Source organism: Hypanus sabinus, chromosome 10 (assembly GCF_030144855.1).
Source record: "Hypanus sabinus isolate sHypSab1 chromosome 10, sHypSab1.hap1, whole genome shotgun sequence".
NCBI lineage: Eukaryota > Metazoa > Chordata > Chondrichthyes > Myliobatiformes > Dasyatidae > Hypanus > Hypanus sabinus.
The window spans coordinates 75173436-75198935 of NC_082715.1; the positions used below are offsets into that span (position 1 = coordinate 75173436).

Here is a 25500-nt window from a genome sequence, read left to right on the forward strand (position 1 = left end):
TTTTGAGTTCATCTTGATCCAAGGGCACATCAGCAGCATTTGGGACTGGGAGCGGAGCTGCACCTTTAAAGGCGCGGCACTCTGTAGGACAGCAGCCTGGAATGGTAGTGGTGCAGACGCGGGTCCGGGTCCAGACCTTAGGGAGAGGGAGGCGGGCAAGGGAGCAAACTCATACCACCGGATATTCAGAAAGTCCACCTTGGCAGGCCACAGCGGGGTAGCGTCTCGCCCGTGTGACTCAGTGGTGAGTCCCTGACTGGGCGAGTCCGGTGTGTGTGTTGGGTACCCAGAGCAGGAACTGCGCGGTACCCGAGATCCGCCGTCCGTCATCCAATCCTCCAGCCGGGACTCCGGCGGCTCCACGAGCATTTCGGGGCAAGTGTCGGCTTAAAAAGGTGGGTATCTGCCCACCCACTCACCCCTCCTTTGGTTTCTTCTAGTTGCCACACCGACCCCCGGGCGGGGTACTGGGAACTGGATAGCCGCCCGGCGCCTGGCACAACCCAAGAGGGGGACGGACTTGGCACCAGCGTGGACTTGGCGTTCGCCATCGCCACTCTCCCAACCAAAGCCAGCGGCTCACACTGTCCCTGCCCAAAGGATCGTTAACCCCTGCAATCCTGGCGTACCTTCCAGCGCTTTGAAGCAGGCAAAACCCCTCCCGAACAGGAGGAGGAGGAGGAACGGGACAGCAGGCTCGGCGTTAATCAAGAGTGTGAAGTGGACACAAGCCTCTTCACCACTACTGCCCCGGCGGCTCGATGCCTCCGCTTCAGGCTCCTTCCCCGGGTGCCTGATGCGATGCCCCGCAAACATAGCGATGGGAGCGGGCTGTGGAGGGAGAACAGCCCCGGTGCCAGAGGGAAGAGTGCAGGCGGGGACGGGTTCCGGCTGCAGGAGGTGGCAGCGAGCGACGTGGAGACCGGCCTGAACCCGGGCTCCGAGCGGTGCGGCGGCCGTGACGGGACGCTGCCGCTGACCAGCGAGGGGAAAGGACCGAATGTGTTGATCAAAGCCCTGGAGAGGCGCCGGAGTAATGCGCGCTACCGCAAGGTCCAGAATCTGCTCTACAACGTCCTGGAGAGACCCCGAGGCTGGGCATTCACCTACCACGGGTTCGTGTGAGTAAACTCGCCTTCCGGACTTGTGTAGGACCCCTCTTACTCCATCTGATGGAGGCGGAGGGGGGCTCTTTTATATTATGTTTTGTGGTTCATACTTTTGTGTTTGCCTGGCGTGCGCAGACTGTACGACCCGACTAGATTTCCGCATTTCACACCACAGATGTGAGCAGACTGAGCTGAGTGGGCATTTAGGGCATAACGGAGTTCCCTCTCCAGCCGCGGTTTTTCGGCGTCGAAGGACATAGTCCCGCTGTCGATCTGTTATTAATATGAGACAGCAAGTTCGAGTTCCTCCGAGCGGGGTGACCCCGGGGTAACGTAACAGGGGGACGTTGACTAGAAGATGGGCGCACCGGTGTTTTCTTTACCAGGAGGGCGCGTTTCCCACGAAGTACTTTCTACTCAAGCGAACTCATTGTTTATTGCCTGCGGTAAAACTCGTAGGGATCTCACCGGGCCGGAGCTGAACTCCCGACCGGAACTGTACCCAGCTGATGGAGAGGCCCGCGGGTCCGCAGCTCGACCCTCGGGGAGCGGTCGACTAGCCAGTAGAAACCGGGAGCTCTGCTCCCCGCACCGAAGGCGGAGGACGTCTTCATGCGGACCCAGCAACAGGTCTTTGGAGAAAGCTGGGAATGTATTCCCTGTCGCGGGGTGCTGAGCATTGGTCAGTGGAACAATAACTTTATTTCGGCGGTATAGCGATTAGTTTCTTTGCTCTGCACAGTACAGAATGGGGTTCGTGCAGTGAAAAAGTGAACGCGCTTTGTTTTGGCGTGGCCGTGACCTACAACACACCGGTTCGGCTTAACACAGCTTGTGACTACAATGTGTAACGATTGACCATGAGTGAGATTTCAATGGTATGAAAACAAAAACAAATGCTGTAAGTACTCAGCAGGCCAGGCCGCACCTGCTGATTTTTTTAAATACTGTCACAGTGAAAAACTTTATTTGCATGCTATCCATACAGAGAGAATCATAGGCCCACCTTTGGCCAATCTGGTCTGCTCTTGCTGCCCGTCACGCCGCTGGCGTATAGGGTAGCATTTAAGGTCCCCCATCTCTGGCGGTGCGCGGGGCTTCCGCGTCAGTAGGTTCCTCTCAGTTTTCACTACTATCAGTCATGGAAGTCCTGTGCGGAGACTCAGGAATACCATCGCACTCAGATGTAGAAGGATTCTGCATTGCTGTTTCAGTAACAGTTTTGTTTTATCAGTCAAGCTTGTTAGCCCTGAGTTGAACCCCCGAACCCGGAGGACCGGCGGGCCACTCCTGGTCTGTCCTCCACCCTTTGACCTGTTTGGCATGGGTGACCCCAGCAAGAGCCAAGAGCATGAAGCCCCGACTCCAGCTTCTGTAGCTCTCCGAGTCTCCGAGCAAGCCTTCAAACCACGACAAGGTTGTGATCCTCTTGAAGGATTTAGTCTGTGCCGAACCATTAATCTGCCTAGTTCCATCCACCTGCAAACGGACCACAGTCCCTTTCATCCATGTACCTATCCAAATTCCTCTTAAATATTGGAATCTATTCTATATCCACCACTTGAGCCGGCAGTTTGTTCCACACTCTCACCACCCTCTGAGTGAAGGAGTTCCCCCTCAACATTTCACCTCTCACTCTTAACCCATGACCTCTAGTTGTAGTCTCACCCAGTGGGAAAAGCTTGCTTGCATTTACCCTATCTATGCCCCTCATAATTTTATCTACCTCTATCAAATCTCCCCTCAATTTTCCACATTCTAGGGCATAAATTCCTAATCTATTCAACTTCTCCCTTTAACACAGGTCCTTAAGATCAGTCAAATTCTTTGTAAATTTTCTCTGCACTCTTTCAATCTTATTCACATCTTTCCTTGAAGGTAGGTGACCAAAACTGCACACATTACTCCAAATTAGGCCTCATCGAAGTCTCATAAAATTTCAGCATAACACCCCAACTCCTGTACTGAATACATTTAAAGCATTGATTTATGAAGGCCAATTTGCCAAAAGCTTTCTTTATACCTGTGATGCCAATTTCTGGGAATTATGAATCTGTATTCCCTGATCTCTTAGTTCTGCTGTACTTACCAGGGCCCTGTCACTGACTGTATAAGACCTTCCCTGGTTGGTCCTCCCATAGTGTAACTCCTCACATTTGTCTGCAAAAAATTCCATCTGCCATTTTTCAGCCCATTTTTCCAGCTGGTCCAGATCCTGCTGAAAGCTTTGATAGTCCTTCTTGCTGTCCACTACACCCCCAATCTCGGTGTCAGCTGCAAATTTGCTAATCCAATTTACCACATTATCATCCAGATTGTTTATATAGATGAGAAACAGCAACAGACCCAGCACCATTCCCTGCAGCACACCACTAGTTACAGGCCTCCTGTCAGAGACGAAACCATCTGCTACCGCTCTCTGGCTTCTACTGTGAAGTCAATGTCCAATCTAATTTACTACCTCATCTTGAATGTCAAGTGACCATACCTTCCTGACCAACCTCTCAATTAGGACCCTGTCAAAGGCCTTGATAAAGCCCATACAGACAACACCCACTGCCTTGCCTTCATCAACTTTACTGGTAACTTCCTCAACAAACTCACGGCATCTCCTTTGGTCTCTCCTCAGTTGTCTTTTGGTTTGTAGCCCACATCTCATCTATGAAAGCTCATCAAAGCCACATTCTTCTCCACTCATTCTCATCCCTACTACCAGTACACTACCCATGGGAAGTCTATATTTATTACAATCATCCAATTTGCTGTATAAGAATGCAAAAAACAGCCAATCTCCTTGCCTGGGGATGTTAGTGACTGCAAGGGAGTTCTCCTGTTGAGTTCCCACATGTAACTGATGTACTTCAATATGCATTAATGCAAAAACTGTGGTCCAGAGATCAAAAGCAAAGGAAATTATATATCATGTACCTGGGGTATCAATCAGTCATACAGATTATCAGAGATCCAGAGATTAAGGGATAAAATCAGGAATGAGGGACTTAATTACAGAAACAAGGTGTAGAGTTGTTTCAATAATGAGGAAAGAGGACATTATAGTGCTGTTCAAGGCAGTATATTTAGCCACTGAATCTCCATGATTGCTTGAATGAAGAATATCAAAGTTACTGAACTACCTTCTGAGTGAAACTTCAAAGTTCAAGGTAAACATATTATCAAAGTACATTGATGTCACCATATACTATCCAGAGATTCATTTTCTTGTGGGCATACACAGCAGATACAAAGAACCATGATAGAATCAATGAAAAACTACACATAAACGAAGTCAAACAACCAATTTGCAATTGATGACATATTGTGCAAGACATTCAAGATTGTTTAATGTAATTTCCTCTACACAAGTGTAAGAACAAAATATTTGTTTCTCCAAATACAATTCTGATAGAGGTGTATAAGATGATGAGAGGCATTCATCGTGTGGATAGTCAGAGGCTTTTTCCCAGGGCTGAAATGGCTACCACAAGAGGACACAGGTTTAAGGTGCTGGGGAGTAGGTACAGAGGAGATGTCAGGGGTAAGTTTCTTACTCAGAGAGTGGTGAGTGAGTGGAATGGGCTGCCGGCAAGGGTGGTGGAGGCAGATATGATAGGGTCTTCTAAGAGACTTTTAGATAGGTACATGGAGCTTAGTAAAATAGAGAGCTATAGGGAAGTCTAATTTCTAAGGTAGGGATATGTTGGGCACAACTTTGTGGGCTGAAGGGCCTGCATTGTGCTGCAAGATTTCTAATGCAGACAAAAGAACACCAAAGATAAAGAACACAATAATAATAAAAAGCATGCAATAAATATAAAGACCATAAGATATAGGAGCAGAATCAGGCCTTTTGGCTCATTGAGTCTGCTCAGCATGAGATACAAACTATAGATTGATTGTTTGTCCATAAAGTGATGCTGAGTTGTACCTAAGGTGACTTATGGGAAGTAATAAAAGTAGAATGGAGTTAGTGGGTGGAGGTATTGATCAGCCTGACTGCTTGAGGAAAGTAACCATTGTTGAGTCTGGTGGTCTTGGTGTGGATGTTAAATAGACTCCTCCCTGATGGGAGTGGGACAAACAGTCCATGAGCAGGGTGTAACTTTATGATCTTTTAAGATGTTACTGGCCCTTTTCTGGTACCTTTTCGTATACATGTTCGTGTTGGAGGGTAGGCCGATGCCAATGATGTGTTGTGCAGTTTTGACCACCTGTTGTAGAGCATTCCAGTTCACCGCAGTGCAGTTTCTGTTCCAAGCAGTGATGCAGCTTGTCAGGATACTTTCTACTGCACCTCTGTAGGATTACTTGAGTATGGTTTTGCAAAATCCAGCTCCCTTCTGCCTCCTCAGAAAGTGGAGGGGCTGATGAGCTTTCCTCCCTATGTAGGATGTGTTCTGGGACCATGAGAAGTTATGTCTCATGTCTGTTTCAAAACTGCTTGCACTTTTCACTGCTGTGCTGCAATTGGAAAGAACGTGGGAGTGGTGAGAGTTCTCCTGAAGTCGATAACCATCTCCTTTGTCTTGTTGACATTAAGGAAGAGGTTATTTGCCTGGCACCAGGCCTTGAGTTCCTCCACCATCTCTCTGCAGTCCAAATCGTCCTTGTTGGTGATGAGCCCCACCGCTGCCGTGTCATCAGAGAAGTTGACAATGTGATTGCCCAGGTCTTTGGCTGTGCAATCATGTGTGAGCAAAGTGTACAACAATGTTCTCATACATATGGGCAAATGCAAAAAGATTAAACTAAATAATAATAATAATAATAAACAAGTGATAAATAATACTGAGAATAGAAGTTGTTGAGTTCTTGAAAGTGAGTCCATAGGTTGTGGAGTCAGTTTTGTGTTGGGGTGAGTGAAGTTATCCCCTCTGGTTCAGCGGCCTGGTAGTTGAGGGGTAACTTTCTCTTATCTCTGTTTCAAACTTTTCAGTTGGAGACTGTGAAGCCTTGTTCTTGGTCCTCAGTTAGGGAACATATTTACCCTATCAAACCATGTAAGAGTTTATTTATGTTTTATCTGATTCACACAATCAGATGCAAATGTACAAGAAGTTACAATTCTTGACCATGAACAATGTGTGAACAATGAATTGCCTTTGCCTTTCTGGGTCTTCAGGGGGAGCAAAGTTGGTACCTCTGGTATCTGAAATCCAAGTTGAACATATAAATGGTTCCCTGGAAAAGTAGTCTATAGCGTAAGTAAAAGTGAACTCTTAAAACAGTGAAAAGGCTCTTCAAATTGACTGAGGAAAATTAAAAGAAACAATTTTAAGATAATGCACATTTGAAAGGCAGGGTTCTTTTGCCACATAATGGTAGAACTGTGGAATACGCTCCAGTATATGTAGAGGATAATCTGGCTTGGGAACCTTGGGATTGACCTGAAGAAGGTGCAGCACAGATTCACCGGAATATTGCCAGTGCTAACTTAAGCAGATGCATTGCACAAACTGATATTGCATTCCCTTCAGTAAAGAATATCAAAGTGCAACCATACTCGAAGTGTTCATCATGATTTTAGGATTTGGTAATTAGGATAGAGAGAGCTATCTAAACTCCAAGGGGGTGGATTAAAGGAAATAAGTTTTAAGAATATGTGATGTGGTATGACAAATGGACAATTCTGCCCCTTGCGCCACCGATCAATAAAGTCATGACAGATCTTCCACTTTGTGCTGGATTCTGATGCTTTTAGTCCAAGGTTCTTCTGGAAATCGAGAAAGAGGCATAAAAGTTGTTGCTTCATGATCATTTTATTCAGCTCTAATACAGGGATCAACATCTTGGCAGGGAGGTTTGCTGAGGCTATTGGGGAGAGTTTAAACTAGAATTGTTGGGGGGTGGGAACCAAACTGAAGAGACTGGGGAAGAGGAGGTTGGCTCACAAATAGAGAAAGCTTGGAGACAGTGTGTGAGGGAGGAAAGGCAAGTGATAGAGAAGGTACGCACTCAGACCGACAGTTTGAGATGTGTCTATTTTAACACAAGGAGTATTATGAACAAAGCAGATGAGCTTGGAGCATGAATCAGTACTTGATGTGGTGACCTTTACAGAGACTTGGATGGCTCAGGGACAGGAATGGTTACTTCAAGTGCCGGGTTTTAAATGTTTCAGAAAGGACAGGGAGGGAGGTTAAAGAGCTGGGGGTGTGGCACTGTTGATCAGAGATAATGTCATGGCTGCAGAAAAGGTGGACGTCATTGAGGGATTGCCTACGGAGTCTCTGTGGGTGGAGATTAGGAACAGGAAGGGGTCAATAACTCTACTGGGTGTGTCTTTAGAGGCCGCCCATAGTAACAGGGATATTGAGGAGCAGATAGGGAAACAGATTCCTGAAAGGTGTAATAATAACAGAGATGTCATGGTGGGAGATTTCAATTTCCCAAATACCGATAGAGCAAGGGGTTTAGATGGGGTGGAGTTTGTTAGGTGTGTTCAGGAAGGTTTCTTGATACAATATGTAGGTAAGCCTACAAGAGGAGAGACTGTACTTGATTTGGTATTGGGAAATGAACCTGGTCAGGTGTCAGATCTCTCAGCAGGAGAGCATTTTGGAGATAGTGATCATAATTCTATCTCCTTTACAATAGCATTGAAGGGAGATAGGAACAGACAAGTTAGAAAAGTGTTTAATTGGAGTAAAGGTAATTATGAGGCTATCGGGCAAGACCTTGGAAGCTTAAATTGGGAACAGATGTTCTCGGGGAAATGTTCAGGAGATATTTGTATGGAGTTCTGCATAGGTATGTTCCAAAGAGACAGGGAAGTTATAGTAGGGTACAGGAACCATGGTGTACAAAGGCTGTAGTAAATCTAGTCAAGAAGAAAAGAAAAGCTTACAAAAAGTTCAGAGATCTAGGTAATGTTAGAGATCTAGAAGATTATAAGGCTAACAGGAAGGAGCTTAAGAAGGAAATTTGGAGAGCCAGAAGGGGCCATGTGAAGGCCTTGGCAGGCAGGATTAAGGAAAACCCCAAGGCATTCTACAAGTATGTGAAGAGCAAGAGGATAAGACGTGAAAGAATAGGATATATCAAGTGAGACGGTGTGTATGGGACCGGAGGAAATAGCAGAGGTACTTAATAAATACTTTAGTTCAGTATTCACTATGGAAAAGGATCTTAGTGATTGTAGTAACACACACAAACTGCTGGTGCAATGCAGCAGGCCAGGCAGCATCTATAGGAAGAAGTACAGTTAACGTTTCAGGCCGAGACCCTTCATCAGGACTAACTGAAAGAAAAAATAGTAAGATACTTGAAAGTGGAAGGGGGAATGGAAAATCTGAAATGATAGTAGAAGACAGGAGGGGGAGGGATAAGGCTAAGAGCTGGAAAGTTGATTGGCAAAAGGGATACACAGCTGGGAAAGGATCATGGGACCTAGGGAGAAAGAAAGGGGGAGGGGAGCACCAGAGGGAGATGGAGAACAAGCAAGAAGTGATTGTGAGAGGGGCAGAGAGAGAAAAAAAGGGAGAGAAAGAAAAAGGGGGTGGGGGTGTAATAAATAAATAGATAGATAGATAGATAGATAGATAAGGGATGGGGTAAGTTAGAGAAATCAGTGTTCATGCCATCAGGTTGGAGGCTACCCAGACGGAATATCAGGTGTTGTTTCTCCAACCTGAGTGTGGCTTCATCTTGACAGTAGAGGAGACCATGGATAGACATATCAGAATGGGAATGGGACGTGGAATTAAAATGTGTAGCCACTGGGAGATCCTTACATATCCATGGACTGCTGGCAACGGTGGTGAAGGTGGATACGATAGGGTCTTTTAAGAGACTTTTGGATAGCAAAATAGAGCCTAGAAAAATAGAAGGCTATCAGTAAACCTAGTAATTTCTAAGGTAGTGATATGTTTGGCACAACTTTGTGGGCCAAAAGGCCTGTATTGTGCTGAAGGTTTTATATGTTTCTAATAAAGAGAATTAGAAATGCAGAGGAGCAGAAGTCCTGTGCTAAGAACAAAGGACAGAAACAACTAAAGAAAGAAGACTAAAGATTTGCCCTTCTTATACCCATAGATAAGAAACATTACATTCAAATTTGTAGATAAGAGTTAACCAATCAGATGGACTCCATTCAAACAATGTGATACCAAGAGAAGTTTCTGGATTCATTTGAAGAACTGTAACCACTAGGGGCACGCTGAACAATTGTATTTACATATTAAACAGTTGCATGTATATAAGTAGTTATATAAAATACGAGTAGGCATAAAAGTTAAACTGTAAAGAAAATAATGTTTATATAGTCTGATGTAATATTTGGCTTCTCTTTCCTTTGTCTAATCCAAATATTCCTTGATTCACTTAGCTTCCAAAATCTATCGTTCTCTCTCCTGAATGTATTCAGCTACTAAACTTCCACAGTTTCTTGGATGAAGAATTATAAAGCTTCACTTCTACCCTCTGAGAGCAACATTGTTTTATCTCCGCCTTTGAGACTGTGAAGTCTCGTCTTGGCCCTCAATCAGGGAAAACACTCAACTGATCAAACCATTTAACAAAACTATAGAACCAAGCTCTGTCTGCTTATGGGACAATCTCCATCCAAGAATCTGGTAAACCCGTGCTGTACTCCCTCCAAAGCAATTCTTTCTTAGATAGGCAAACTAGATGTATTATTTTTAATTACTTATTAAGAGGTCCAAGCCTTTCCAGCCCAACAAGCCCATACCACCCAATTACAGCCATGTGACAAATCAACCTTCTAATCCATGTATCTTTGCAATGTGGTAGGAAATCAAAGCAGCTGGAGGAAACCCACACAGCAAAGGGGACTCCTTACAGACAACAACAGAATTGAACCTGGGTCGCTTGTGCTGTAAAAATGTTACACTAACCTTGCCGCACACAGTACACACTATTCCAGATGCAGTCTCCCATATATACTCAGTGACAGTTCAGTACTTAAATCCAGGCAGACGAGGGCTCTCAACCCAAAATGTCAACTGTCCATTTTCCTCCACAGATGTTGCCTGACCCAACTGAGTTCCTCCAGCATTTTGAATGGTGCTTCAGATCTTAGCATCTGAAGTTTCTTGTGTCTACATTACTCAAATCATCTTGCAGTTAAGGCTATTTGGCATTGGTTTATTGTCACACATACGGTTACAGTGAAAAGCTTGTCTTGTACTTTCATACAGATCAAATCATTACACAGTGCATTGAGCTAGAATAAGGTAAAACAATAACAATGCAGAATAAACTGTAAAATCTAACAAAAAGAATGCAGCACCAGTAAACAATAAAGTAGAAGATCATAAAGAAGTAGACTGTAAGACCAAGAGTCCATCTCAGTATACAAGAGGTCTGTTCAAGAGTTTGATAACAATTGTCCTTCAGACTGGTGGCATGTGCTTTCAAGCTTTTGTATCTGCTGCCTGACAGGAGCGGGGGAAAAGTGAGAAAGTCTTTGATTATGCTGGCTACTTTACTGAGGCAGTGAGAAGTATAAATGGAATCCTTAGAGGCTTCCTTTGATATGACTGAAACATCCATAGCTGGTTCCTGCGATGTATTGAGCTGTGTCCGTAACTCTCGGCAGTATCTTGCAGTCACGTGCAGAGCAGTTGCAATACCAAGCTGTTATGCATGCAGACAGATTGATTTCTATGGTCCATCACTTAAAAGTTGGGAAGAGTCGACAGGGCTGAATTTGCCTTCTCATCTTTTGCCAGACCTACATGTTAATTTCAAGTGGTTTAGAAGCATAGAAACATAGAAAACCTACAGCACAATACAGGCCCTTCGGCCCACAAAGTTGTGCCGAACAATACCCTACCTTAGAAATTACTAGGCTTATCTATAGCCCTCTATTTTTCTAAGCTCCATGTACCTATCCAAAAGTCTCTTAAAAGACCATATCATATCCATCTCCAGCACCATTGCCGGCAACCCATTCCACGCACTCACCACTCTGCGTAAAAAAACTTACTTCTGACATCTCCTCTGTATCTACTACCTAGAACCTTAAACCTGTGTCCTCTTGTGGCAACCACTTCAGCCCTTGGAAAAAGCCTCTGACTAGCCACACGACCAATGCCTCTCATCATCTTATACACCTCTATCAGGTCACCTCTCATTCTCCGTCTCTCCAAGGAGAAAAGGCCGAGTTCACTCAACCTGCTTTCATAAGGCATGTTCCCCAATCCAGGCAACATCCTTGTAAATCTCTTCTGTACCATTTCTAAGGCTTCCACATCCTTCCTGGAGTGAGGCGACCAGAACTGAGCACAGTACTCCAAGTGAGGTCTGACCAGGGTCCTATATAGCTGCCACATTACCTTTCTGCTCCTAAATTCAATTCCACGATTAATGAAGGACAAAACACCATATGCCTTCTTAACCACACAGTCAACCTGCGCAGCTGCTTTGAATGTCCTATGGATTCAGACCCAAAGATCCCTCTGATCCTCCACACTGCCAAGAGTCTTACCACTAATACTATATTCTGCCATTATATTTGACCTACCAAAATGTACCACTTCACACTTATCTGGGTTGAACTCCATCTGCCACTTCTCAGCCCAGTTTTGTATCTTATCAATGTCTCAGTGTAACCTCTGACAGCCCTCCACACTATCCACAACGCCTCCAACCTTTGTGTCATCGGCAAACTTACTAACCCATCCCTCCACTTCCTCATCCAGGCCATTTATAAAAATCACAAAGAGTAAGGGTCCCAGAACAGATCCCTAAGGTACACCACTGGTCACCAACCTCCATGCAGAATATGACCTGTCTACAACCACTCTTTTCCTTCTGTAGGCAAGACAATTCTGGATCCACAAAGCAATGTCCTCTTGGATCCCATGCCTCCTTACTTTCCCAATAAGCCTTGCATGGAGTACCTTATCAAATGCCTTGCTGAAATCCATATACACTACATCCATTGCTCTTCCTTCATCAATGTGTTTAGTCACACCCTCAAAAAATTCAATCAGGCTCGTAAGGCATGACATGCCCTTGACAAAGCCATGATGACTATTCCTAATGATATTATATCTCTCTAAATGTTCATAAATCCTGCCTCTCAGGATCTTCTCCATCAACTTATCATCCACTGAAGTCTATAAACTGGTCTATAAACCCTCCAATCCTCCGGAACCTCTCCCATCCCCAGTGTTGATTCAAAGATCATCATCAGAGGCTCAGCTATCTCCTCCCTCGCCTGGGGTACATCTCATCTGGTCCCAGTGACTTATGTAACTTGATGCTTTCCAAAAGCTCCAACACATCCTCTTCCTTAATATCTACATGCTCAAGCTTTTCGGTCCGCTGCAAGTCATCACTACAATCACCTTTTCCATAGTGAATACTGAAGTAAAGTATTCATTAAGTACCTCTGCTATTTCCTCTGGTTCCATACACACTTTCCCAATGTCAGTGTGGGACAACAGTGTTGTCAGTGTGTGACACGTTACACTTGATAGGTCCTATTCTTTCACGTCTTATCCTCTTGCTCTTCACATACTTGTAGAATGCCTTGGGGTTTTCCTTAATCCTGCCTGCCAAGGCTTTTCATGTCCCCTTCTGGCTCTCCTAATTTTCCTTCCTGTTAGCCTGATAATCTTCTAGATCTCTAACATTACCTAGATCGCTGATCCTTTTGTAAGCTTTTCTTTTCTTCTTGACTAGATTTATTACATCCTTGGTTTGCATATAAGAATGCCCAGGAATCTCTAAACAGCAACAATATCCAATCTCTTACTATTTAATAAAACTCACAACTAATTTGGATGACTTTGCATTTTTCGAATTAGAAGCAAGGTGACTCAAAAAAGAGGTGAGCAAGCACTTTTGATTCCAAGTGCAGTGCCAGTGAAAGGATTTGGAGATTTTTCCTAGACAAGATAATGAAGAACCACTAAACCGAGGCTAGTTGATGAGGAGAGTAATGTAAGAGTAGACTGAAATCAGAATCAGGTTTATTATCACCGATATGTCGTGAAGTTTGTTGTTTTGTGGCAGCAATGCTCATAATATACTGTAAATTATAATAAGAAATATACATAAAAAAGATAAATAACTAGTGCAAAAAGAGTACAAAAATAGAGAGGCATTATTCATGGGTTCATTGTCACTCAGAAACCTGCTGCAGAAGGGAAGAAGCTGTTCTTAAAACATTGTGTACCTTCAGCCTCCTGTGCCTCCTCTCTGATGGCAGCAATGAGAAGAGAGCGTGTTCTGGTTGGTGGGTGTCCTTAATGATAGATGCCATCTTCTGGAGATATTGCCTGTTGAAGACGTCCTCAATGGTGGGAAGGCTAGTGCCCATGGTGGAGCTGCAGATTGCTCTCCTCAGTACATCTGCATAAATTTCCTTGTCTTTGGAGACACACCAATTCTCCTCAACCTGCTAATGAAACATTGCCACTGGTGTGCCTTCTTCATAATTTCATAATTAAGGGGTAAACAGTGGACACTGAGATGTCTAGAGGAAAGATAAAGGGGACGACATGTCATACACTCAGTGGCCACTTTGTTAGGGAGCTCCTGTACCTAATAAATTGGCCATGGAGTGTATGCTCATGATCTTCTGCCACTGTAGTCCGTCCACTTCAGGTTTGGATGTGTTGTGGAGAGATGCTCTTCTGCACACTACTATTGTAGATATGTGGTTACTTGAATTACTGTCACCTTCCTGTCAGTTTGAACCAGTCTGGTCATTTTCCTCTGACCTCTCTCTTTGACGAAATGTTTTTGCCACAGAACTGCACTCACTGGATGCTTTGTATTTTTTTAATTGTTCACTGCAAGTTCTAGAGACTGCAGTGTATAAAAATCCCAGGAGATCAGCAATTTTTGGATACTTCAACCACCCAGTCTGGCACCAACAACCATTCCACAGTCAAAGTCACTTAGATTACATTTCATTCCCATTCTGATATTTGTTCAGCATTGAGTTGCTGCTACATGATTGGCTGAGTAGATAATTGCAGTAAAGAGTGGGTGTACAGGTGTACCTGATAAAATGGCCATTGAGTGTGCTTCTGGATTGACATATCTGGATGAAAAGGGTTTCTCTGTAAAGCAGTTAATACAATATGTCAGACACTGAAGGGAAAAATGGGGGGAGCATGTCACAAACTGTGTATGCAATGGTGAGCAGTGTTTTGAGAACTGTAGATGGGAATGGGATAGTGTATCAGGAACTGTAGTTGGGAATGGGGTAGTGTATCAGGAACTGTAGATGGGAATGGGGTAGTGTATCAGGAACTGTAGGGGAATGGGGGTAGTGTATCAGAAACTGTAGGGGAATGGGGGTAGTGCATCAGGAACTGTAGGGGAATGGGGGTAGTGTATCAGGAACTGTAGGGGAATGGGGTAGTGTATCAGAAACTGTAGGGGAATGGGGGAAGTGCATCAGGAACTGTAGGGGAATGGAGGAAGTCTGTTAGGAAGTGTAGTGTGTCTGAAGCATTGAATTATAGACACTATGGATGAGTATTAGTGAGACTATATAAATCTGGTAAGCAAATTATTTTTGTTCAAATCATTCAAATTTCTGAAATATTCAACCCTGTACCATTATTGTTGAGTAAATGTTTCAGGCCATTGATTTTTAATTACTTGATGTTTCATATATTTCTATCAATTTCTCTTTATAATTTGATGTCAATTATAGTTGTATTTGTTTTGAATAATTTCAAAATTCTGATTTTAAGAACAAGCAGAGTGAAGCTACCATGAAGCCTGAGGTAATACATGTCAGCAAATCTGGTTTGGATAGGGAGAGCTGAATTTAGGAAACCCTGTGTGAATGAAAATAGGCCTGAATGATAATAACTTTGATGTACTCCATTTCCACTTTATAGTACCTAATAAAATGACCATTGAGTATGTTCATGGTCTACAGCTCCTGTAGCCTATCCACTTGAAGGTTCAATGATTTATGCATTCAGAGTTACTCTCTACACACCATTGTTGTAATCAAAGTTCAAAGTACATTTTTTATCAAGGCATGTATACGTTATACAACCTTGAGATTCATCTCCTTACAAGTAATCACAAAACAAATGAAACAAAAGAGACCAAAAAGTAAGATTGACAAACACCCAATGCGCAGAGGGAAAAAAAAACAAATTGTGTAAACAATAAAAGAAAGCACAAACAAGAGAAACTCCAAGCAACACACACAAAATGCTGGAGGAACTCAGCAGGCCAGGCAGCATCTATGGAAAAAGAGTATAGTCGACATTTCGGGCCAAAACCCTTTGGCAGGACTGGAGAAAAAAAGCTGAAGAGTAGATTTTAAAGGTGACGGGAAGGGAGAGAGAAACACCAGGTCTTAGGTGAAGCCTGAAGGGGACGGGATGAAGTAAAGAGCTGGGAAGTTGATTGGTGAAAGAGACGAAGGCCGTGGAAGAAAGAAAAGGAGGGTAGTGCACCAGAGAGAGGCGATGGGCGGCAAGGAGATAAGGTGAGGGAGGAAAAAGGGGATGGGAAATGGTGAAGTGGGGGGATGGGGGCTTTACTGGAAATTCAAGAAATTGATGTTCATGCCGTCAGTTTGGAGGCTACCCAAACAGAATATAAGGTGTTGTTCCTCCAACCTAAGTGTGGCCTCATCATGACAATAGAGGAGGCCATGGATGGATATATCAGATTGGGAAGTGGAATTAAAATGGGTGGCCACTGGGAGATCCTGCTTTTTCTAGCTAAAAGAGAGTAGGTGTTCAGCGAAGTGGTCTCCCAAAAAGTAAACAAATAACATTTAGAACTAAAGTGAGTCCTCAAGCATGAAGCCCGGAGCAGGCCACAACCTCAGCCTCAGTTCATAGAACATAGAATAGTACAGCACATTACAGGCCCTTTGGCCCACAATGTTGTGCTGACCCTCAAACCCTGCCTCACATATAACCCCCCACCTTAAATTCCTCCATATACTTGTCTAGTAGTCTCTTAAACTTCACTAGTGTATCTGCCTCCACCACTGACTCAGGCAGTGCATTCCATGCACCAACCACTCTGAGTGAAAAACCTTCCTCTAATATCCCCCTTGAACTTCCCTCCCCTTACCTTAAAGCCATGCCCTCTTGTATTGAGCAGTGGTGCCCTGGGGAAGAGGCACTGGCTGTCCACTCTGTCTATTCCATTTAATATCTTGTACACCTCTATCATGTCTCCTCTCATCCTCCTTCTCTCCAAAGAGTAAAGCCCTAGCTCCCTTAATCTCTGATCATAATGCATACTCTCTAAACCAGGCAGCATCCTGGTAAATCTCCTCTGTACCCTTTCCAATGCTTTCACATCAGAGCAGAGCAGCAGCAGAACTGGGCAAACCTTTATCTCTGGTCCTCACAGCCTGCTTTCTCAGTACATCTGCCCTGTTTACCCAAACATCGGCTTGTTCCTCGCTCTAAGACTCTGGCCCTGTCGTATCACAACGCTCTGGGCCTGGGCCCCACCTTCACTTTTCGGCCCATATCTGACCTTTCCAAATCAGCCCGGTCCCTATAGCAATCAAACCTTGCTCTTTGTACAGGAGGGAAAACCTTGAATCTGCCTCTCCTCTGCTCCGACTTTGTTCCACTCCACTCACCGTGACTTTGCCTCAATCATACCTCAATTGTGCCCCAACTTTGCCTCGCACCTGCACACTTCGACCCAGCCTCACCTTCGCTCACCTCTTCATTGTTTGCAGTGATCATTGACCATTTTTTTTTGCAGAAAAGGTGTTATTAATAAAGTATTTAGTTATATTCCTTGTTTTGCTAACCACCAGTAATTGGTCACCTGCATTCAGTAGCGCCATCTTAAACTGTACGAGCAGTCTAATGCCTGGTTATCTGAGTTGATGTCGCCTTCCTGTCAGCTTGAACCAGTCTGGTCTTTCTCCTCTGACCTCACTCATTAACAAGGTGTTTTTGCCCACAGAACTGCCACTCGCTGGATGTTTTTTGCTTTTCACACCATTCTCAGTAAACTCTAGAGATTCTTGTGGATGAAAGTCCCAGGAGATCAGCATTTTCTGAGATGCTCAATCCACCTGTGAGAAGTCTGTACCTCACCCCTGTGGAATGAGTGGGTTTTTCCCAGGTCCTCCAGCGTCCTCCCACAGTCCAATGATGTACCAGGTTGTTGTAAGTTGTCCCATGATCAGTTTAGGATTGGAGTTTTCAGGGGTTGCTGGGTGGTGCAGCTCAAAGGGCCTATTCTGTGCTGTATTTCTAAACAAATAAATATATGCCTACATTCTTTTATACATTGGTTTGCTGCCATATGATTGGCTGATTAGCCATTTACTTTAACGAGCAGGTGTACCTAATAAAGTGGCCACTGTGTGATATTTTTTGTTTATATGTGAAATGAGAATAATGGAACAAAATCAGCTGTGCTTTCGTGTAAAATACACATTAACAACCCTTTACTGACATAATTTTGTGGAATTTATCTGAGTAAGTACAATTAGCCTATAATGGAATCTGCATCCAGGCTGCAGACCTGCACAATCTATTGAGGCTGTCAAATGTGGAACTACAAATTTCTCACTCACCAGGACACAAAACTGGGAGGGATGGAAAGCATATGAAGTGGTGGGTGAGAAAAGAAACTTGCAAATACAGTACTCTAGCCTATGAATTTGACTTAGGCTTCAGGCTAGTATATTCTGGCTTCTTTCTCCTCTCTTTCCTGTTCTAATGAAGGGTCTTGGCCGAAACATTCCCTTTATTCCTTTACATAGATGCTGCCTGACCTGCTGAGTTCCAGTAAATATGGCTAGTATATTGTTCACAATATTGGGAATGATGTTAATATTAAAGATCAGACTAGATTTATCTGTCCCAAGCAAATGAAAAAATACTGTGAAATGCATAGTTTGCGTCAATGACCAACACAGTCAGAGAATGCATAAGGGGCAGTCCTGAAGTTTTGCCGAGCCAACATCACATGACTATAACTTATTAACCTGTACATCATTGGAATTTGAAGGAAGCTGGAGAACCCAGTGGAAACCCACACAGTCACAAGGAGAATGTACAAGCTCCTTACAGAGAGTGACAGGAATTGAACTTTGATCACTGGCACTGTAAGTTTTTATGCTAACTGCTACACAACCATAATCTCCCATTGTGTCTACTTTAACCAGCTGCAGTGTTTCCCAAAGCCTTCTCCTTTCTTTACCCTAGACATCTGTTCAATATTCTTCCTTCACAAGATGACAGAAATTATAACCTTTCCATGCCAAACTAGTGTAGGAAACCTATGACAATTCACTCAAATGCCTAACTGAATGGTTTCAACTCAAATATCACATGGGTAGCATTGGATTCTGATGGTTTTAATCCAAGGCTTGTTTGGAAGTCAGAAAGAGGCACAAAACTTGTTGCTTCATGATTATTTTATTAACCTTTAATAGAACAGAACAAAAAACATTGAAGACGGGACAGTGACAGAGGTCTAGTAAGTGAAGGGAGAGAAAAGCAAAAAGGTGGCACCAGTGTGTGGTCAGCTTTTTTTAATACCCATGGATAAGAAACAATCAATACAAATTTGCAGAAAGGAGTCAGCTAATTAGACAGCCCCTTTTCAAATAATGCACCACCAGAGAAGGTTCCAGAGCTTTCCAGAATCATAAAAATGCAACCACTAGAGGACACACTGAAAAACTGCATATACATACTGTGGTCACTAGGAAACATACTAAACAGTTATATATATATATATATGTAAGTGGTTACAAATATGCAGGCAAATAATTAATTGTTAAGCTGCAAAGAAAATAGCAATTAAACTATTCAGTCTAGCAGTAGTAAAAAGACATCTTAAGGATATTCATGCTTAATATCCCAGCTGCTTACTTACAAAGTTCAAAGTAATTTTATTATCAAAGTATATATATCTGACACCATAGACATCTCTGAGATTCATTTTCTTGTGGGCATACTCAATAAGTCCAACAACCATAATAGAATCAATGAAAGACTGCACCAAAAGGGCAAACATGATGGACTGAGATGTATCCACTACTTTTTGTGGGGTTTTCCATTCAAGGGCATTAGTGCTTCCACACCAGGTTGTGATGGAACCAGTCAATATACTGTTCACCATGCATCTATAGAAGTTTGTCATAGCTTTAGATATCATGCCAAATCTTCACTAGCTTCTAAGGAAGTAGAGGGAGGCACTGTCATGCTATCTTTGTAATTGCACAACGAATTTCACTTTATTCTCTAATATTTTATGTTCACAATTCTGTTTTTGGAGAGGAGCACTGAATGTGTGGTCTGGGCTATATCAGTGCACTGCAATTGCAGAGGTCAATAGTGGCCATTGTTAACAGCATCCATAGTTACATTTTATAAATTTACATACACATCAGTACGTGTGTAATGTAAACAAAGTGCTGGTGTATATACAAAACACATAAAATAAATATAAGTTATAAAATATAAAAAAATAATTCATGCAGTACAGGCCATTTACACGTTACAAACACTAACTTACAGACTCCCCTGTATACGAACTAGATCCTACAATTTTATTAAATTCAAAAGAATAAAGACTGTAAGACCATAAGTTATAGGAACAGAATTATTTGGCCCATTGAGTCTGCTCCACCATTCAATCTATTATCCCTCTCAACCCCGTTGTCTTGCCTTCTCCCTTAACCTTTGACACTCTTACTAATCAAAAAACATATCAGCCTCAGCTGTCTGTGCAGTGAATTCCTCATAGTCACCACTCTCTGGTTAAAGAAATTCCTCTGCGTCTCTGTTTTAAAGGGATGTGGTTCTATTCTGACCCTGTGTCCTCTAGTCCTAGAATCTTCCACTATGGGAAACATCCTCTCCACATCCACTCTATCTAAGCCTTTCAATATTTGGTGGATTTCAATAAGATTCCCCCTCATTCTTCTAAACTCCAGTGAGTACAGGCCCAGAGTCACTAAGCATTCCTCGCACATTAATCCTTTTATTCCCAGGATCATTCTTGGTAAACTCCTCTGGACCCTCTCCAATTTCCGGGCATCCTTTCTTGTATAAATCACAATACTCCAAGTGTGGTCTAACCAATGCCTTATAAAGCCTCAGTATGCACGTATCTGGGATATACAGGCACACCATCACTATATTAGGACCATACGGCATAGAGACAGAATTAGGTCATTTGGCCCTTCAAGCCTGCTCCGGCATTCCTTCATGGCTGATTTCTTTTCCATTTCCCTACAAACTATGGAGAGTGGTGTGTGTATGGTACACACTGTCAGGGGTGGTTGTAGTGGTACATTAAGGACATTTAAGAGACCATTAGCTACATGAATGATAGACAAATTGAGAGCTATCTGGAAGGAAATAGTTAAATTGACCTTAGAATAGGTTGAAAGATTACCACTATATTGTGAACCAAAGTGTACTGTGCTCTACTGTTTATGTTATATTTTCATTCCTAAAGATATCTGAACTAGTTTCCCTCTCTTTCCACTTTCAATGAATTCTCTCTTTTATCATTTCTTTTATCATGTGCTGCTGATACCATACATACAATACTGTATAGCAGTGGTACCAGATCGAGTGGTTCTTGTGTATTTTACAATATTAGACTTTGGTAAAAATGGAATCTTGAGATGGCTGGTACAGTATACGTCATAGGTTAAATGGGACATTGACAGGATGCAGAGCTGGGCTGAGAAGTGGCAGATGGAGCTCAATCCGGAAAAATGTGAAGTGGTTCACTTTGGAAGTTGGAACTTGAAGGCAGAGCACAGGGTTAATGACAGGATTCTTAGCAGGGTGGAATAGAGGGATCTTGAAGTCCACATCAATATCCCTCAAAGTTGCCAGCAACTTTTTCCTAAGCAGAAATGGCTAATAGAAGAGTGCATAATCTTAAGGTGATTGGAGGAAAGGATGTCAGAGGTAAGTGTATTTTTTACACAGAGAGTGGTAGGTGTGTGGAATGTGTGCCGGGCTGGTGATAGACATAGATACTGTACATTAGGTACATTTAAGAGACTCTCAGATAGGCATATGGATGGCAAAATGGAAAGCCACGTGGGAAGGAAGGATTAAATTGATCTTGGAGCTGGTTTAACAATCAGCACAACATTGTGTGCCAAAGGACCTGTACTGTGCTGTACTGTTCTTTGTTCTGAGTTCGATGTTTGTACAATATAGTGACAGTGTGCCTGCATATTCCACATTTACCCTGTATATGATTTATTAGTCACTATCTGTATATCTATAACATATTCCATACTCATGAACCTATCTCTTTGAATCAGCTCTTCTTGACAGTCCTTCATTACAGTCATTCTGTGGGACATGTTATACCCATTCTCCATCATCATAGTCTCCCACTTCATTCATTATAGTTTAGGTAACTACTTAGCAGTTTTTGAAAGTTGAGGATAAGTTATACCCAGATTTGTAACAAATTTGTTCATATGTAGGAAGAATGATTTAATGGATTCACATCAGAAGCTATTCATTCTACCATAAAGTTGAAAAGGTAAAATAAGGACAACACTCAAGGCTCAACAATTACTATGCAAAATATATTTCATGTTGTATAAATGCTAAAGTACTTCAGCTGGTGGAGATAAGAATTAGAATCAGGGTAATTATCACAAATGCACAGTGTGAAGTTTGTTGTTTTATGGCAGCAGTACAGTGCAAGACATGAAAGTAACTAATTGACAATAAAAATTAAATAAATAATGCAAAAAATGAATTGGTTCATGGACCATCCAGAAATCGGATGGTGGAGATGAATAAGCTGCTCCTAAAACACTGTATCCCCAGGCTCCTGTACCTCCTCCTTGATGGTAGCAGTGAGAAGAAGACATGTCCTGGATGGTGAGAGTCATCAATTATGGATTCTGCCTTCTGGAGGCTCTGCCTTTTTAAGGTGTCCTCAACGTTGGGGAAGATTGTGCCCTGTGATGGAGCTGGCTACACCTACAACCCTCTGCAGCCCCTTGCAATCCTGTGCACTGGAGCCTCAGGACCAGATGGTCCTGGATTTCAAATAACGATAGGAGAGCATACAGGGGCTTCATTACCAGCAATAACCTTGCACTCAACATCAGCAACACCAAAGAGCTAATTGTGGGCTTAAGAAAGGTTAAGACGAGGGAACATGAACCAGTCCTCAAAGGGAACCAGAAGTGGAGAGAGTGACCAGTTTCAAGTTCCTGGCTGTCAATATCTCTGAGGATCTAAAATGGTCCCAACCAATTGAGCTCCGACCAGCGACCAATCCGGACATCGGAAGTTTGAGAGGAGGGGATTTCACTCAGGTCCACTGCCCGAGTAGAAAAGGCAGCGATGGATCTCAGCAGTGTAATTAAGCTCTGAACAGTGACCATGCTGGATATTAGAGGTTCGCAGTCGAGAGGATTTCACTCAGATCCATTGTCCAAGTGGAAAAAGGCAGTGACGGATCGCAGCAGCTTAATTGAGCTCTGAACAGCAATCAATCCGCATTTCAGATTGATTAGCAAGAGCAAATTGAAGGAAGGCGGGGAAATTACAGCAGCTATTGCTGTAGTGGACAGAGTTAGAGTGGTGCTCTTTGGGCTTTAGCTCTCCGAGGCTGTAGTCAGAGAAAGCAAAAAAAGAAACACTGTAGGTAGAGTTTTTCCCCTTCCCTTCTTTATATTTGCTCAGTAGAGATGTCTGGGAGGGTAGTTGAATGCTCCTCTTGAGGGATATAGGAAAGCAGGGAGATCCACAGTAACCCTGATGACTACAACTGCGAAACATGCCTCCAGCTGTAGACTCTAACAATCCACCTTACGGAGTTGGAGCTGGAACTGGGTGAACCCCAGATCATTTGGGCGGCTGAAGGGCTGATAGATAGGACATATAGAGAGGTAGTTATACCTAAGGTGCGGGACATAGGAAAGTAGGTCAGAAAACAGTCAGAAAGGAGAAAGGTGTTAAACAGGGCAGAGTACCCCCTGCGGCCATCACCCTCAACAATAGCTATATCACTTCGGATACTGTTGGGGGGGGGTGGAATGTCTTAACAAAGGAAAGTCACAGTGGTGGGGTCTCTGGCACTGAGTCTGGCCCTGTGACTCAGAAGGGAAGAGGGTAAAGAGGTGCGTTGTGATGATAGTAGGGATTCTTTAGTTAGGGGAATGTACAGGAGGTTCTGTGGGTGAGAGTGAGATTCCCAGGCGGCATGTTGGTCTGGGACAATGTGGATTGAGTCCTTGTCGTTCTTAAGTGGGAGGGTGAACAGCTGGAGATTGTGGTCTTGTCCAATTACATGGGTGGTCCTATCCACAGGAAGTTTAGAGAGTTAAGTGCTCAGTTAAAGGGCAGGACCTCCAGGGGTGTGATCTCAGGATTGCTACCCGTGCCAGAAGTGAGGCCAGATCTAGGAAGATTATACAGTTTAACACGTGGCTAACAGGTTGGTGTAGGTGCGACTAATGTCCTGAGCTGCGTATATTTCAATGCAGGAAGTAGTGTAGGAAAGACGGATAAGCTCAAGAGTCTGGATCAACACCTGGAATTATGACGTTGTAGCCATTGGTGAGGCTTGGTTGCAGGAGGGACAGGACTGACAGCTCAATGTTCCGGGGTTCCGTTGTTATAAACATGACAGAACAGGAGGGATTAAAGGAGGATGAGTAGCTTTCTGAGTCAGGGAAAATTTCACGGCAGTGCTCTATCAGGACAAGCGGGAGAACTTGACTAGTGGGGTGTTATGGGTGGAACTGAGAAATAAGAAAGGTATGGCCGCAGTAATGGGGCTACATCACAGACCAGCCAACTGTCCTAGGATTTAAAGTAACAAATTTGTAAAGAAATCACAGATTGTTACAAGAAACATAAGGTTGTTACAGTTGATAACTTTAACTTTCCTCATATTGATTGGGAATCCCATACTGTAAAAGGACAAGAAGGGATAGAGTTTGTCAAATGTGTTCAAGGTAGTTTCCGTCATCAGTATGTGGGAATCCCAACAAGAGAGCATGCAATACTGGAACTGTTATCAAGTGACAGAAGTTTGCGCAGGTGTACGCTTTTCCTCCAGTGACCACAATAGATTCGTTTCAAAGCAAATATGCTAAAAGGTAGGTCTAGTCTTCAGGCTGAGAATCTAAATTGCAGAAAGGCCAATTTTGATGGTATCAGAAATGATCTGGCAGATGTGGATTGGGACTGACTGTTTTCTAGCAAAGGTGTTCTTGGAAAGTGGGAGGACTACAAAAACAAAATTTTGAGAGTACAAAGCTTGCCAGAATAAAAGGTAAAGATAAGTGTAGTGAACCTGGGTTTTTAAGAGATGGTGAGGCCCCGATTAAGAGAAAAAAGGAGGTGGATAGCAGGTATAGGCAATGAGGAACAATTGAGGTGCTTCTGGAGTACAAGAAATGCAAGAGACACTTAAGAAAGAAATCAGAAAGTCTAAAAGGCATGAAGTTGCTCTGGCAGATAAGGTGAAGAGGAATCCTACTAATGTGTTAAGAGCAAAAGAATTGCAAGGGACAAACTTGGTCCTCTGGAAGCCCAGAATGATAATTCATGAGTGGAGCCAGAACAATTGGGGGAAATCTTAAAATAATCCTTTGCATCTATATTTACTCAGGAAATGGATACAGAATCTATAGAGTGAAGCAAAGCGGTCAGTGTCAACTTCATGGACCCTGCACAGATTTCAGAGGAGGAGGTTGTTTCTACCCTGAGGCAAATCAGGGTGGATAAATCCCCAGGCCTGACAAGGTGTTTCCTAAGACCCTATGGGAGGCAAGTGCAGAAGTTGCCAGAGCCCTTGAAGAGGTACTTAAAACATCCTTAGCATCAGGAGAGGTGTCAGAGGATTGGGGGATAGCCAATGTTGTTCTGCTGTTTAAAAAAGACTCTACACATAAACCAGAAAATTATAGGCTGGTGAGTCTGACATCAGTTGTGGGAAAGTTATTAGAAGGTATTCTAAGGGACTGAGTATATAAGTATTTGGATAGATGCAGACTGATTAAGGGTAGTGCTGTAAGCATGGCTTTGTGCGTGGTAGGTCATGTCTAACCCATCTTATACGTTCAATAGGTACATTTAATGTCAGAGAAATGTATACTGTATACATCCTGAAATTCTTTTTCTCTTCACAAACATGCATGAAAACAGAGGAGTGCCCTAAAGAATGAATGACAGTTGAACATTAGAACCCCAAAGCCCCCCCCCCCTCCGGCTCCCACTGCCATGCACGAGCAGCAGCAAAGCAACGATCCCCCTCCGCACCAGCAAAAAAGCATCAGCGCCTTCCACTAAGCACTCTAGCATGCAGCAAAGCATCAGTAAAGACACAGACTTGCAGTTACCCAAAGACTACTCGTTCACCCGGTAATTCAGGCTCTCTCTCTCCCCAATAAGGGAAATTTCCCATTTCTTAAAGAGTTTTTCTAGGAAGTTACCAGGAA

General features: G+C 43.3%; 1 protein-coding gene across 1 annotated transcript in view; it reads left to right on the top strand.

Annotated features, from left to right (window-relative positions):
* The first annotated feature begins 801 nt into the window (after positions 1-801).
* LOC132400766 (potassium voltage-gated channel subfamily KQT member 5-like) overlaps positions 802-25500 on the top strand; it is a 307130-nt gene continuing 282431 nt past the window's right edge. Inside the window, exon 1 of the mRNA XM_059982100.1 lies at positions 802-1121. Within this exon, the coding sequence (XP_059838083.1) occupies positions 802-1121 (320 nt within the window). The remainder of the gene's footprint in view (positions 1122-25500) is intronic.